Raw genomic sequence first — 16,287 nt, forward strand, 5'->3', positions numbered from 1 at the left:
ATCAATTGGAGAATGGTTGGATAAACTATGGTATATTAATGTTATAGAATAGTATTGTTCTGTAAGAAATGACCAGCAGGATGAATACAGAGAGGCTTGGAGAGACTTACTAAGTGATGCTAAGTGAAATGAGTAGAACCAGGAGATCATTATACACTTCACAATGATACTGTAAGAAGATATATTCTGATGGAAGAGGATTTCTTTGACAAAGAGAAGATCTAACTCAGTTTGAATTGATCGAAGGATAGAAGTAGCTACACCCAAAGAAAGAACACTGGGAAATGAATGTAAACTGTGATGACTACATATTTAAAATCAGCCGGAGTCAGGAATTCAGGTTAAGGGGAAAATCTTCAATCTTTATTCTCAGTAGAGATGAAGAAGGATTGCGATAGCAATATGGGCAGCTGAGACAGGAAGCCAGCCAGCAGAGGTAAAGGGAGATTGCAAGTGAAAAGGGAATCGCAGGTGAAAAGGGGATCGGAGGTGAAGGGAGGTTGCAATAGCAATGTGAGCAGCTGTGTCAAGATGTCAGCCAACAGTCTCTCTTTCTGCTTCCCTTTCTACTCCCCTGCCTCCACCCACCAAAAACGTCATTTCCTATACAACACATCAGGACTTGCACAAAAAGCGGGCAGGGGCCATTCTTTCTCCAAGCATATATATTAATAGAGTATGGTCCAATTACTATTTAGTCTTACGTGCTTGGGACCTCAGTGCATCAACTCGAGCCTCAACCCATTACATCTCCCGCTTTCTTTTGTTTTAGAACACAGGTGGTCATGCCATCCCTGACTCCTCAGGGAGGTCAGAGCCCCCAAGGGGAGGTGATCACACCCTCCCTGACTTCTCAGGAAAGGAGGTGAAAGCACCAAAAAGGAGGTTCAGTTTGAATTGATCAACGAGGGACAGAAGTAGCTACACCCAAAGAAAGAACACTGGGAAATAGATGTAAACTGTTTACATTTTGTTTTTTTTTTCCTGGGTTATTTTTATCTTCTGAATCCAATTCTCCCTGTGCAACAAGAGAACTGTTCGGTTCTGCACACATATATTGTATCTAGGAGATACTATGACATATTTAACATGTATAGAATTGCTTGCCATCTGGGGGAGGGGGTGGAAGGAAGGAGGGGAAAAGTCAGAACAGAAGTGAGTGCAAGGGATAATGTTGTAAAAAATTACCCAGGCATGGGTTCTGTCAATAAAAAGTTATAATTATTAAAAAACAAAAACAAAAAAAGAGAGAGAATTAGAATTCAGAATCCTTTACTTTCAGTTCACTGCTTTTTTTCTCATTACTTTATCTTATCTCTCCCAGCTTGTGGGAAGACCTGAGGGAAGCCTTAGTTCAGTATGAGTCAGCAGTCAAAAAGCTACTATAATCTTAGCAGTATTAATGGAAGTCTAGTGTCCATATTGAGGAAGTAATCATTTTGCTAACCTTTGCCCAGGTTAGGTAACATTTGAAGTACTCTGTCTGGTTGTGAGTGCTTCATTTTAGGAAAGACACAGACAAGTCCTTCCACTAAGATCCTTGTATAGGGTAGGTGCTTAAAAATGCTTATCCCATTAAATTGATTAAGAGGTTTTAAGGCATGGAGGAAAGGAGATAAGAGTGTTTAGGTCTGATGGCTGCTGTGGTGGGGTATGGAAGGTGGGGAGACTTAAGGAGAGAAGAAATAGGTTTGGAAGAGACTGAGAAATTTGATAGAGAGCTAACAAGGGATGAATAAAAGGATTGCCAAATAACAGTAGGAGTACAGGGAGATTAAATAGCATGAATTTGTCAAGGACCCAAACAGCCGGGTTTTGAGACTTTCTCCAGCAATGCTCGGCAGTCCAGGATATAAGTGGATTTGTTACTGGTGGGCAATACTGGGAACTGTCATAATAATTCAAATGTTTGGAAAGGAGATTTTCAGCACTTTTCTCCTCTTTCCCACCCCAGTCCAACCCTTATTGATGATTTCCTTGGGAAGACTCATTCTGTGCCAAAGATATCTGAATTCTAATTCTCACTTGATCGCTAGCTATGGGGTCCAAAGTCAGCTTCTCCATTTTTCAGGGATTATTTGATAAATCTGATCTGAAGAATTCTCAGTCAGGCCTTCCTGTGGATGGGTATGTAGCAGGGGGGAAGGTAAAAGGGGGGGTGTGGCCCCTTAAAGAACAGTGACCTTGTCTATTAATGGCTACGTGCTCTGACCTCAAGAGGAAACCATAAAACAAAATGTCAGGGCAGTAAAGCTCATCTCAATGCCAGGGAAGGATCTGCCATTCCTGCCTGCCTTTGTCTCCTCCACTCTGAGCCACCACAAGATAATACAGACTTGATGAACTGGAACTTTCTATTGCTTAGAGCAGGTAGCTGACCTGTTAGAAGGTACTCTTCCCTCTTCTGCCAGGGGAAGGAGATTGCTCAAGGGAAACTCAGGAGCACTCAGAAAACAAAGCCAGCATGGGTTCATCGGGAACAAGTCATGCCAGACTAACCTAATTTCCTTTTTTGACAGGGTTACTAGGTTGGATAGATCAGAGGAAGGCTGAGGATATAGCATGCCTGCATTTTAGCAAAGCATCTGACAGTCTCTCAAAATAGCCTTGTGGACAAGATGGAGAGATTTATAACCATTTGAATAACTGGACCCAAAGAGTATCGCTCTATTAATCCACATCACCTTGGAGAGAGTTTTTTAATAGTGGCCTCAGGATTCTGTCCTTGGCCCACCCTTGTCTTTTAAAACCTTTATTTATTATGACTCCAATCCAGGCATAAATGGAAATGGTAAGTGTTAGAAGGATAGTTAAAACACTGGATGAGTTATGATTCAAAAAGATTGTGACAGGTTAGAATAAAGGGCCAAATTTAATAGTGGCATTTAGTAGAGATAAATGTAAAGTTTTATGCTTGGGTTCATAAAGTAAACTGCACAAATACAAATGTGAAATAACCAGCTTAACAGCATAAATCACAGAAAGAAAGAGCTGAAAGGGATTTTTGAAGTCATCTACTTCTATCCTGTCATTTTGAAGAGGGAAAAACTAAAACTAGAAATGTTGACTGACATCCAGAGCCGCACAGCTAGCAAATGAATTATAACTAGAATTCTGGCTTCCTTACTTCCATTCAGTGAATTCTCCTCCACCCCCATTACTCTACCCTGTGTGGCCCTCAGCTCATATGAAAACTTTGGGCTTTTAGTTTCTCTCCTTATTCTTTTTTTTTTGGCCAATTAATCACATCTAATTATGATCCCATTTGGGATTTTCTTGGCAAAGATGGAGTGGTTTGCCTTTTCCTTCTCCAGCTCACTTAGCAGATGAGGAAACTGAGGCAAACCCCAGGATCACAAGCTGATGAAGCCAGATTTTAAATCAAGTTCTCTTGACTCCAAATCCAGTGCTCTATCTAGTGTACCACTAAGTTGCCTTGTTCTTTCCAATTTCTCTCAGTCTCCTTTGCTCTAGCAAAAAAAAAAAGTCATACTTGCTACAAGTGGCTATTCCCCAGAGCTCAATCTTTGGCCTTTTTTTTTTGAAATATTATTTCAATTGGTGATCTCATCAGCTCCCAAATTTAATTATCTAATTCTAACTTCTTAATTGACATCAACTATCTAATGGTCATCTCGAACTGGATCTTCTGTAGACATGTTAAACTCAACATGTCTAAACTGAATTCATTGTCTTTCGCTCCAAACCCACCCTTCTTCCAAATTTTCCTATTACTTTCTAAGGTACCATCATCCTCCCAGTTTCCCAGACTTGCAACTTATGAGTCATCCTAGACTACTCACTCAGCCCTTCCCCACCCAATTGGTTACCAAGTTCTATCATTTTTACCTTCATGACATCTATTGTCCCTTCTCTCCTATGATCCTGCCATCAGCCTGGTTTAGCTTCTTATCATCTCATGCCTGCATTTTTAAAAATAGGTTACTGATTTGTCTCCCTATCTTTCTCTTTCTCTCCATGTTAGACCATTCTCCACTCAGCTGTCATATTCATCTTTCTAAATCACCACCATAAATCTCACTGTCTCACACACATACCACCCCTTTCCCCCATTTGATAAGTTCCAGTACCTCCTTATCATATCAAGAATCAAATAAAAAATCCTTTGTTTGGCATTCAAAGCCCGTCATAACCTGCTCCTCTCAGTTTAGTCTTCTTATGTCTTTTTTACCCTCACATTGATGATTCAGTGACACTGGCTTCCTTGCTGTTCTTAGAATAAAACATTCTATATCTGCACTTTGGTCATTTTCTCTGGCATTCTGCTGTGCCCAAAATTCTCTCCCTCTTCCTCTCTCCCTTCTGGCTTCCCTTGCTTTCTTCAAGTTCCTGCTAAAATCCCACCTTCTGCAGGAAGTCTCCCACTCTCCTACAATACTAGTGCCTATCCTCTGTTGATTTATCTTGTTTATATCTTGTTTGATTATTATTATTTTTTGCTTATTGTTTCCCCCTATCTTCAATAAAATTGTAAGCTTCTTGATGTTAGGGATTATTTTTTTTGCACTTAGTACAGTATCTGGAACAGAGTTGGTGCTTAATAAATGTTTATTGGCTGATTGACAAGCAATATGAGGGTCAACAGTATGACCTGAAAGTTAGAAAAGCTTAGGAGGCATTAAGAGAAGTCCAATGCCCAGAGTGAGGGGAAGGGTGACCATCTCATTGTCCTCTGCCCAGGTCAGGCCACATCTAAAATATTGTATCCAATTATGAGTTCCTCATTTAGGAAGTGAATTGTCAATCCTTCCTTTCAGAAAGTACTCTTCTAAACTCTATCAGGGAATGGAGGTGATTATGGGCACTCAAAGCCTGTGCCAAGCTCTGGCAGGTGCACCCAAGCTAGAGAGGCTAAGGCCCACAAAGGTCTCTAATGATGGAATAGCAAGAGGATTAAAAATTGAATTTCAGAAAGACCTTTCTGTTGGAGAAGTATACGGGACATAGGAATGAGGCAAACACCAGGGATTTTTCCAAAGCAGAGTGGTCCTCCCTTCCTACCAATAGCAGGCCAGTTCCTCCAGGGCCAAAGGTAAATAGACTATCCTGTTTGGGTTTCTGATTCCCACCAAGGATTGAATAGACATCTGAACCTATACCTTTATTTTATGTTACACTCTCAGGGAACCCAGGAGATACAGTGAATAAAGCACTGGGTCTGGAATCAGGAAAACCTGAGTTCAAACCTGACCTCTAACACTTGTGATCCATGTGATGCAAGTTCATTTACTTAACCTCTATTTGTCTGTTTTCTCAACATTTAATTGATACTAATAATAGCACCTCTCTGGGTTGTTCTGAGGAACAAATGAGATCTTTGTAAAGTACTTGAAACATTGTCTGGCACATGGTAGACACTTAAAAACTCCTCTCTTTCTTCTCCTCTAACCCAAGATTGTAATCTGGGGACCCTAAGCTTCATGGCACACCCCCAATGCTCTTTCCTACATTCAGGTAAATAACTCTAGTTGCAGGAAGCTAAAGGCTGTCAAGTATTTAGCCCTAGGGATTCCCCCCTCCCTAACTTGCCCGTGCACTGATCTTGTCCATTCTCTCTCTAGGGCTGGCAGAAAGAGGGATGGAGAGAACAGATAGAGCAGGAACAGGCAACAGGAGGCCCTTTCAAATTTTATCTTCTGACCCAGGCTCCCACTGAGGGCCTTGGCTGGGTCTAGAGGTACATGCTGGGAAATTGTTTGGGGGAGGAAAAGGCAGTTAGAAGAGTACTGGAGTCAATAAAATACCTTTAGTTAGCTGTACCATTATGGGGGAGTCAACTGTTCATGAGACAGGAACCTTCGGACTCAGAGTGGATTGAAATCTCAACAGGAGACAGACATATTGTCTGCACTGGCAACCGCTTATATGGCTAAGTTTCATTAGCAGAAACCAATCAGCAAAATGGGGAAGGGGACTGTGCTTGGACAAACTCCATCTGGAGTATTGTGTTCAGTCCTAAAAACACATTTTACGGGGCAGCTAGGTAGGTGCAGTGGATAGAGCACCAGACCTGAAGTCAGGAGGACCTGAGTTCAAATCTGATCTCAGCATTTAATATTTCCTAGCTGTGTGACCCTGGGCAAGTCAATTAACCTCAATTATCTCAGCAAAACAAAACAAAACAAAATAAAACATTTTAGGCATAGTGTTGTCAATATGGTGTAGTTTTCTAGGGAAGGATGGCTTAGATGGTATAGGATTTGAAGACTGTGCCATATAAAGAGCAGTTGAAGCAACTGGGGATTATTATTTTAGAAAAGGCAATATGGGGGAGATGGAATAGTCTTCAGGTTAATGGGAAAGAGGGGTTATACTTCTTGGTCTCAGAGGAGAGAACTAAAAACATGGTGAAAGAATTGGGAACATATTCAACTTAGGCAAACAAAAATCTTATTGAATGTGAAGTAGGCAGTGAATTCTCTGTCACTGGAGATCTTTAAGTATAAATTCTAAAGGAGATTCATTACTTGTGGTGGGACTAAAGAAATCTGGTGAAAGGACTTCCGGTTAAGATGGCGGAGAGGAGGCTCACAGTTGCATAAGCTCCGCGCTTTCTCTCACTATCCACTTCATTACAAGCCTCTGAATCAATGCTTGACTGAAAAAAACCCACAAATAGTTACCAAGAGAAGCCATCCTTGAGATCCGCCAAGAAAGGTCTGTCTTTACTGGAGGGCTGGGGCGGTTTTAGATCGGGCGCAGGCTGAGGGCAGCGGCAGTGAGAGCACGGGAGCAGACTGGAGAGGGGGTGGGGAGTGATCGTAGCCGTCTCTGCGGGGAGAGCTTCGCTACAGGTTTGGAACCTGCAGCAAGTCAACAGCCCAGCAGAGAAGCTAAAAACACCGGGGCTGAAGAACACAACCGCAAACAGCTGGAGTCTCTCAGGACCTGGCCGCCCCCCCCTTCCCCCCCCTCAGTGACTCAGCACGCTCTGGGATCTCAGAGCGCAGGCGCAGCACAGTCCTGCTAGTGCCTCACTGCTGCCCCCTGCAGTCTGTAGAGGAAGCTCGATAACACACCCAGCCCCCCCCCCCAAAGAAAGACTCCAGTTTTTTCTGTTTTTCTTTGCTAGTTTGTCTCTGATTAATAGACAGAATGAGCAAGAAGCTGAAGAGGACTTTAACCCTTGACAGCTTCTATACAGATAGAGAGCAGACTCTAAATCCTGAGGAGACTAAAAACAGACAGTCCCCAGGTGATTCCCCAAAGGAGGAGAGCGTCTGTTCCTCAGCACAGATGAACCTCATAGAAGTGATTAAAAAGGCTCTCACAAGGGAGCTAGAAGAAAAGTGGGAAAAGAGCCTGGAGAAGTCAGTTAAAGAGAGAGTGGATAAAGAAGTAAAATCCTTGAAAAATAGGATTAGTGAACTGGAAACAGAAAACAGCTCTCTAAAAAACAAAATTGGCGAAATGGAAAAAAATTCCACAGAACAAAAGAACTCAATTGGACAATTAGAGAAAGATTTTAAAAAAGTGAGTGAAGAGAATACTTCACTGAAAATCAGAATTGAACAAGTGGAATTGAATGACTCGAGGAGACAAGAAGAATCAGTCAAGCAAATCCAAAAAAATCAAACAATGGAGAAAAATGTGAAATACCTTCTGGGGAAGACAACAGACCTGGAAAACAGATCCAGGAGAGACAATCTGAGAATCATTGGACTCCCAGAAAAACATGATGAAAAAAAGAGCCTGGACATTGTCTTCCAGGAAATTATCAAAGAGAACTGCCCAGAAGTCATAGGAACAGAGGAAAAAATAAACATTGAAAGGATTCATCGATCACCCACTGAAAGGGATCCTAAAATCAAAACACCAAGGAATATAGTGGCCAAATGCCAGAACCCTCAGATGAAAGAAAAAATATTGCAAGCGGCTAGAAAAACCCAATTCAAGTATCAAGGAGCCACGATAAGGATCACCCAGGATCTGGCAGCATCCACATTAAAAGATCGAAGGGCCTGGAATATGATATTCCGAAAGGCTAAGGAACTTGGTATGCAACCAAAAATAACTTACCCAGCGAGAATGAGCATCTTTTTCCAGGGAAGAAGATGGACATTCAACGAAATAAGCGAATTTCATCTATTTCTGATGAAAAAACCAGAACTTAACAAAAAGTTTGATCTACAAATATAGAACTCAAGAGAAATCTAAAAAGGTAAAGATTAATCTTGGGAACTATATTTTGACTATATAGATGTATAAAGAATACATGTATACCTTGTTCTAGAAATTGATGTGGAAAGGACATTGTACCAGAAAAAGGGTAAAGTGGGGGTAGTACATCACATGAAGAGGCATAGGAAACCTATTATATCTGAGAGAAAGAATGGAGGGGGATGAATATAGTGGGTATCTTACTGCCTTCAGAATTGGCTTTAAGTGAAAAATCTTAAGACATATTCAATCTATGGTGAAACTTCTCCCATCTCATTGAAAAGTGAGAAGGGAAAAGTGGAAAGGGAAGGAATAAGCTAAGCGGAAGGGAATACGGGAACTGGGAGGGAAAGGGGTAAGATAGGGGGAGGAACTCTAAGGCGGGGGGAGGGACACTAAAAAGGGAGGGCTGTGAGAAGCAAGGGGTGCTCACAAGCTTAATACTTGGAAGGGGGAAAGGGGAAAGAAGGGAGGAAAGCATAAACCGGGGTTAACAAGATGGCAAGTAATACAGAATTGGTCATTCTAACCATAAATGTGAACGGGGTAAACTCCCCCATAAAGAGGAAGCGGTTAGCAGAATGGATTAAAAGCCAGAATCCTACAATATGTTGTTTACAGGAAACACACCTGAAGCGGGGAGATACATGCAGGTTAAAGGTAAAAGGTTGGAGCAAAATCTACTATGCTTCAGGTGAAGTCAAAAAAGCAGGGGTAGCCATCCTGATCTCAGATCAAGCTAAAGCAAAAATTGACCTAATTAAAAGAGATAAGGAAGGGCACTACATCTTGCTAAAGGGTAGCATGGATAATGAAGCACTATCTATATTAAACATATATGCACCAAGTGGGGTAGCATCTAAATTCTTAAAAGAGAAACTAAGAGAGCTGCAAGAAGAAATAGACAGTAAAACTATAATAGTGGGAGATCTTAACCTTGCACTCTCAGAATTAGATAAATCAAACCAGAAAATAAATAAGAAAGAAGTCAAAGAGGTAAACAGAATACTAGAAAAGCTAGATATGATAGATCTCTGGAGAAAATGTAATGGAGACAGAAAGGAATACACTTTCTTTTCAGCAGTTCATGGAACCTATACAAAAATTGACCATATATTAGGACATAAAAACCTCAAACTCAAATGTCAGTAAGGCAGAAATAGTAAATGCATCCTTTTCAGACCACGATGCAATGAAAATTACATTCAACAAAAAACCAGGGGGAAGTAGACCAAAAAATAATTGGAAACTAAATAATCTCATACTAAAGAATGATTGGGTAAAACAGCAAATCATAGACATAATTAATAACTTCACCCAAGAAAACGATAATAATGAGACATCATACCAAAATGTATGGGATGCAGCCAAAGCGGTAATAAGGGGAAATTTCATATCTCTAGAGGCCTATTTGTATAAAATAGAGAAAGAGAAGGTCAATGAATTGGGTTTGCAATTAAAAAGGCTAGAAAAGGAACAAATTAAAAACCCCCAGTCAAACACTAAACTTGAAATTCTAAAAGTAAAAGGTGAGATCAATAAAATTGAAAGTAAAAAAACTATTGAATTGATTAATAAAACTAAGAGTTGGTTCTATGAAAAAACCAACAAAATAGACAAACCCTTAGTAAATCTGATTAAAAAAAGGAAAGAGGAAAATCAAATTGTTAGTCTTAAAAATGAAAAGGGAGAACTCACCACTAACGAAGAGGAAATTAGAGCAATAATTAGGAGTTACTTTGCCCAACTTTATGCCAATAAATTCGACAACTTAAATGAAATAGAAAAATACCTCCAAAAATACAGCTTGCCCAAACTAACAGAGGAAGAAGTAAATATCCTAAACAGTCCCATCTCAGAAAAAGAAATAGAACAAACTATCAATCAACTCCCTAAGAAAAAATCCCCAGGACCAGATGGATTTACATGTGAATTCTACCAAACATTTAAAGAACAATTAACTCCAATGTTATATAAACTATTTGAAAAAATAGGGATTGAAGGAGTCCTACCAAACTCCTTTTATGACACAGATATGGTACTGATACCTAAACCAGGTAGGCTGAAAACAGAGAAAGAAAATTATAGACCAATCTCCCTAATGAATATTGATGCTAAAATCTTAAATAAAATATTAGCAAAAAGATTACAGAAAATTGTCACCAGGATAATACACTATGACCAAGTAGGATTTATACCAGGAATGCAGGGCTGGTTCAATATTAGGAAAACTATTAGCATAATTGACTATATCAATAACCAAACAAACAAAAACCACATGATCATCTCAATAGATGCAGAAAAAGCATTTGATAAAATCCAACATCCATTCCTAATAAAAACACTTGAGAGCATAGGAATAAATGGACTTTTCCTTAAAATAGTCAGGAGCATATATTTAAAACCATCAGTAAGCATCATATGCAATGGGGAAAAACTGGAACCTTTCCCAGTAAGATCTGGAGTGAAGCAAGGTTGCCCACTATCACCATTATTATTTAATATCGTATTAGAAACACTAGCCTCGGCAATAAGAGTCGAGAAAGATATAAAAGGAATTAGAGTAGGCAATGAGGAAACCAAACTATCACTCTTTGCAGATGATATGATGGTATACCTAGAGAACCCCAGAGATTCTACCAAAAAGCTATTGGAAATAATTCATAATTTTAGCAAAGTAGCTGGCTACAAAATAAATCCCCATAAATCCTCAGCATTTTTATACATCACCAACAAAACCCAACAGCAAGAGATACAAAGAGAAATTCCATTCAGAATAACTGTTGATACCATAAAATATTTGGGAATCTATCTACCAAAGGAAAGTCAGGAATTATATGAGCAAAATTATAAAAAGTCTCCACACAAATAAAGTCAGACTTAAATAATTGGAAAAATATTAAGTGCTCTTGGATTGGCCGAGCGAACATAATAAAGATGACAATACTCCCTAAACTAATCTATTTATTTAGTGCTATACCAATCAGACTTCCAAGAAAATATTTTATTGATCTAGAAAAAATAACAACAAAATTCATATGGAACAATAAAAAGTCGAGAATCTCAAGGGAATTAATGAAAAAAAAATCAAATGAAGGTGGCCTAGCTGTACCTGATCTAAAATTATATTATAAAGCAGCAGTCACCAAAACCATTTGGTATTGGCTAAGAAATAGATTAGTGGATCAGTGGAAAAGGCTAGGCTCACAAGACAGAATAGTCAACTATAGCAATCTAGTGTTTGACAAACCCAAAGCCTCTAACTTCTGGGAAAAGAATTCATTATTTGATAAAAACTGCTGGGATAATTGGAAATTAGTATGGCAGAAATTAGGCATGGACCCACACTTAACACCATATACCAAGATAAGATCAAAATGGGTCTATGACCTAGGCATAAAGAACGAGATTATAAATAAATTAGAGGAACATAGAATAGTTTATCTCTCAGACTTGTGGAGGAGAAAGAAATTTGTGACCAAAGATGAACTAGAGACCATTACTGATCACAGAATAGAAAATTTCGATTACATCAAATTAAAAAGCCTTTGTACAAATAAAACTAATGCAAACAAGATTAGAAGGGAAACAACAAACTGGGAAAACATTTTCACAGTTAAAGGTTCTGATAAAGGCCTCATTTCCAAAATATATAGAGAACTGACTCAAATTTATAAGAAATCAAGCCATTCTCCAATTGATAAATGGTCAAAGGATATGAACAGACAATTTTCAGAGGATGAGATTGAAACTATTACCACTCATATGAAAGAGTGTTCCAAATCATTATTGATCAGAGAAATGCAAATTAAGACAACTCTGAGATACCACTACACACCTGTCAGATTGGCTAAGATGACAGGAAAAAATAATGATGAATGTTGGAGGGGATGCGGGAAAACTGGGACACTAATGCATTGTTGGTGGAGTTGTGAACGAATCCAACCATTCTGGAGAGCAATCTGGAATTATGCCCAAAAAATTATCAAAATGTGCATATCCTTTGATCCAGCAGTGTTTCTATTGGGCTTATATCCCAAAGAAATACTAAAGAAGGGAAAGGGACCTGTATGTGCCAAAATGTTTGTAGCAGCCCTGTTTGTAGTGGCTAGAAACTGGAAAATGAATGGATGCCCATCAATTGGAGAATGGCTGGGTAAATTGTGGTATATGAATGTTATGGAATATTATTGTTCTGTAAGAAATGACCAGCAGGATGAATACAGAGAGGCTTGGAGAGACCTACATGAACTGATGCTAAGTGAAATGAGCAGAACCAGGAGATCATTATACACTTCGACAACGATATTGTATGAGGACATATTTTGATGGAAGTGGATTTCTTTGACAAAGAGACCTGAGTTTCAATTGATAAATGATGGACAAAAGCAGCTACACCCAAAGAAAGAACACTGGGAAACGAATGTGAACTATCTGCATTTTTGTTTTTCTTCCCGGATTATTTATACCTTCTGAATCCAATTCTCCCTACGCAACAAGAGAACTGTTCGGTTCTGCAAACATATATTGTATCTAGGATATACTGCAACATATCCAACATATAAAGGACTGCTTGCCATCTAGGGGAGGGGGTGGAGGGAGGGAGGGAAAAAAAAATCGGAACAGAAATGAGTGTCAATATAATGTAATTATTAAATAAAAAATTTAAAAAAAAAAATAAAAAAAAAAAATAAAAAAAAATAAAAAAAATAAAAACATGGTGAAAGAATTGGGAACATATTCAACTTAGGCAAACAAAAATCTTATTGAATGTGAAGTAGGCAGTGAATTCTCTGTCACTGGAGATCTTTAAGTATAAATTCTAAAGGAGATTCATTACTTGTGGTGGGACTAAAGAAATCTCTTCCAGATCCAAAGTTAGGGTCCTAGCCTTGATATTTGAGCAGATACTATGTCTATTAATTGGTCAATTGGTCACCTCACCACACTTTGGCCTTAGTTCAGAAGCAAAAAAGTAAACAGGCCTTAATTAAACATCTACTATGCACCAAGCACTTTACAAATGCTACCTCATCTGATCCTTAAAGCAACTCTGAGAGGTAGGTTCTATTATTATTTCAATCGGAGAATTTAAGGCAAGTACAGATTAAGCAACTTGATCAGGGTCACATAGCTAGTGAGTGTCTGAAGTCACAAGTCTTCTTCATTATAGGATGCTCACTGTAGATCCTGGAGAGTAGGTGGTCTGGACACATTTCACCAAGACATTAGGGTTTCAAAAACATCCTTCCCTAATCTTGGGGAAAGCAAAACAGCTAGGGATATTGAAAGAGCATGAGGTTGGGGGAGACAAGATAGAGCTCCAAGGTCTGGTTTTGCCATCATGATGCAAAGCCCTTCTGTGCCTCGGTTTCCTCCTGGGTGAACAGAATGAAACTGGTAATCCTTGTTCTACCCGCCTCACTAAGCTGTAGAAAATCCTCGCCCAGGGCCCTGGCCACAAGGTGCCCGTTCTTCCTCCCACTTCCCTGCCCTTTCCTAGGGTGAGTGTTTTGTTCCCTACTCCATGCTGGTCCGCACAAGGAATACTCACTTCTTTGATGAAATTCATGAAGCGACCTCCAAAGCGCCAGGCTTTGTGACGGTGACACTGCAGGGAATTGACGGTCATCTGTGGGGCCCGCTGGTAGCACACAGAGACGATATGAACGGCATCATAGAGCAAAGCTGCATCTGTCTGGAATGGAAGAGTAGGGGGGCAGCAGAGCTCAGGACAGCTTCCCTGAGGACAGCCAAGGGGGCTGCCCCACTCTCTATCCCTCCTCCAGCCACTCTCCTCTACTTGGTCCTGCAAAATGGACCATTTATCCCTTCCCTTGTTGTGCAGAGGGACTACTCCCACATGACTCCAATGCAGATCTCTCCATCTCACAAAAACAAAACGGAGGCAGCAGACATAGCATGGAGCTTTCCCAGCACCAGGACCCAGGGTCCTTGTCTATCTCAGCCCAACTACTACAAATGGGACAGAACTGCTTGGGAACCCCACTGCCTCCTGGGGAAGTCCGATCTGATCCAATGGGACTGTTACCTCAGCATTCTGAAGAAAGGCTGTGTCATCTGTCCCAATGGCACATTCACATGAACAGAGGCAGCCAGACACATTTACATCTCCATACTGACACATGCAATTACACTGATAGATAGATATACCACACATACATGCACACACATATATATACACACATAATACACATACACATATATGTAGCTATACACACATGCAGACTTAGACGTGTGCTTGCAAAAATACTTCCCTGCATATAAACACATCTCTGCAATACCTCATAGGCATAATATATAATACACACACATATTATTCTCTCTATATATTATCTTACTTAGCACTTCTATATTACAATGATCATTTTATTTTAATCCCCATTTTACCAAAGGAGAAATTAAGGCTCAGAGATGTGAGTTTCATGGCCACATAGCTAATAAACATTAAAGACAGGATTTGAAACTAGGTCCAACTGGATTCAATTTCAGCATTCTCTACTACACCAAAGTTTCTTACACTGTGGATGCTTTTATAACTGAATGTGGGGATCATGGAAAATTTGATAACAGTAAAAGATATCAAATATTCCCCTAAGATTTAATTCTTTATGTAAAAATAAACAAGCACATCTTATCTCATTAATATGCAATTCTTGTTTTTGTTTTTAATAAATGGTAAAACTATATGTACATCAGAGAATTCTTTTAAAATATATTTCTTCATGATTTATTATCAGTAAATGTTTGATTTGTATACTTATTTTGTTTTTTAAAATAGCTTTTTATTTTCAAAATATATGCAAAGATAGTTTTCATCATTAATCTTTGCAAAACTTGTGTTTCGAATTTTTTCTCCTTCTCCTAGACAGCAAGTAATTCAATATATGTTAAACATGTGCAATTCTTCTTGTATATTTATTTTATATAATTATATACCTGAGGTCAAGTAAAAATTTCTCTGGAAAAAATGGGTCATGTGAAATAGGTTTGAGAAGCCCTGTACTATGTCTGAATCTCTGTATGTAATGTACATGTAGACAGAAAAATATCCAAGTAGCTGTTTATTTGCATAATACTTGGTGCAGTAGAAAAGAACACAGAATTTGAATGCTCCTTCTGCTTCTATGAGACTCTGGACCCCTTTCTCTCCCTGTGCTTACAAATAGGATATTTCCTATTCTGTAATGAAAAAGTGAGACTAAATGGTCTGTAAAAGAAGCATACACACATACAAGGACATGCTTGCAATGTGCTTGTACACAGTATAACAAAGATGTCATATATCCACACACATCCAATGTGTATACACACAAAGTATGTTTATATACATGCATGCTAGTTCATACATATACACATCAAACACACACATACACACACTCAGATATGCAGACACAATGACAGGTACCTTAATTTATTTGCTTATCTGCTCATCCTTCTCCCATCCCCCAACAGATACATCATCATTAAAAGAGACATCCACCTTTTATCTTCTTCCTGCCATACTGGGACTGTCAGGAAGGGGCTAGGATCTCACTTAGCTTCCTGGGGCTGAGGTCTTTGTGCCAGATAAGTAGATGACTGGCACAGATATGGTTCAGACTCACCTCTCACTCAGTAGCAATTATGGCCCTTAGGGTGACTCCATTTCACCAAAGCCAGTTCTGCCTGGTTGCCATAATTATGGATGGGCCAGGAGGGACCCCTCCCCATTTCCCCTGCTGACTCCCCTGCCCTGCCCTGCCCTGCGCACCATCATCACTCCGTCCAGCAGGCCAGACTCAGCCCGAGGTGCCGCCTGCAACCTCTCCATGGACCACTTCTCTACAATGGCTGAGACATGGGGGTTCTCCACATTGAGGATCCGGAACCCTGTTAGATTGACTCCAGAGTAGCGGTAGGGTTCTAAGTCTAATGCATAAAGGTCCTTGAAAAGAGAAAGAGAAAGAGAAGGAAATCAATTTAAATTATCTGAACACTTCCAAACTGGCCCTTTTTTCTTCTCTTTCCCAGGGACTGCAGCCAAACCAGGGAAGTGGCAAAGGTCAGTAGAAGAAACCCTGATACTGAGTCAGGAGATTTGAT

The 16,287-nt window shown here is 39.6% G+C and overlaps 1 protein-coding gene across 2 annotated transcripts in view; it reads right to left on the reverse strand.

Moving 5' to 3' along the window:
* The window catches only part of GRIK3 (glutamate ionotropic receptor kainate type subunit 3), a 323,335-nt gene that overhangs the window by 86,254 nt on the left and 220,794 nt on the right, over positions 1 to 16,287 (reverse strand). For both annotated transcript variants that reach the window (XM_051987712.1, XM_051987711.1), the window contains exons 6-7: positions 15,956 to 16,129; positions 13,736 to 13,879 (exon numbers count right to left, since the gene is read on the reverse strand). In XM_051987712.1, coding sequence (XP_051843672.1) covers positions 13,736 to 13,879; positions 15,956 to 16,129 — 318 coding nt within the window. The remainder of the gene's footprint in view (positions 1 to 13,735; positions 13,880 to 15,955; positions 16,130 to 16,287) is intronic.

This window comes from Antechinus flavipes, chromosome 3 (assembly GCF_016432865.1).
Source record: "Antechinus flavipes isolate AdamAnt ecotype Samford, QLD, Australia chromosome 3, AdamAnt_v2, whole genome shotgun sequence".
NCBI lineage: Eukaryota > Metazoa > Chordata > Mammalia > Dasyuromorphia > Dasyuridae > Antechinus > Antechinus flavipes.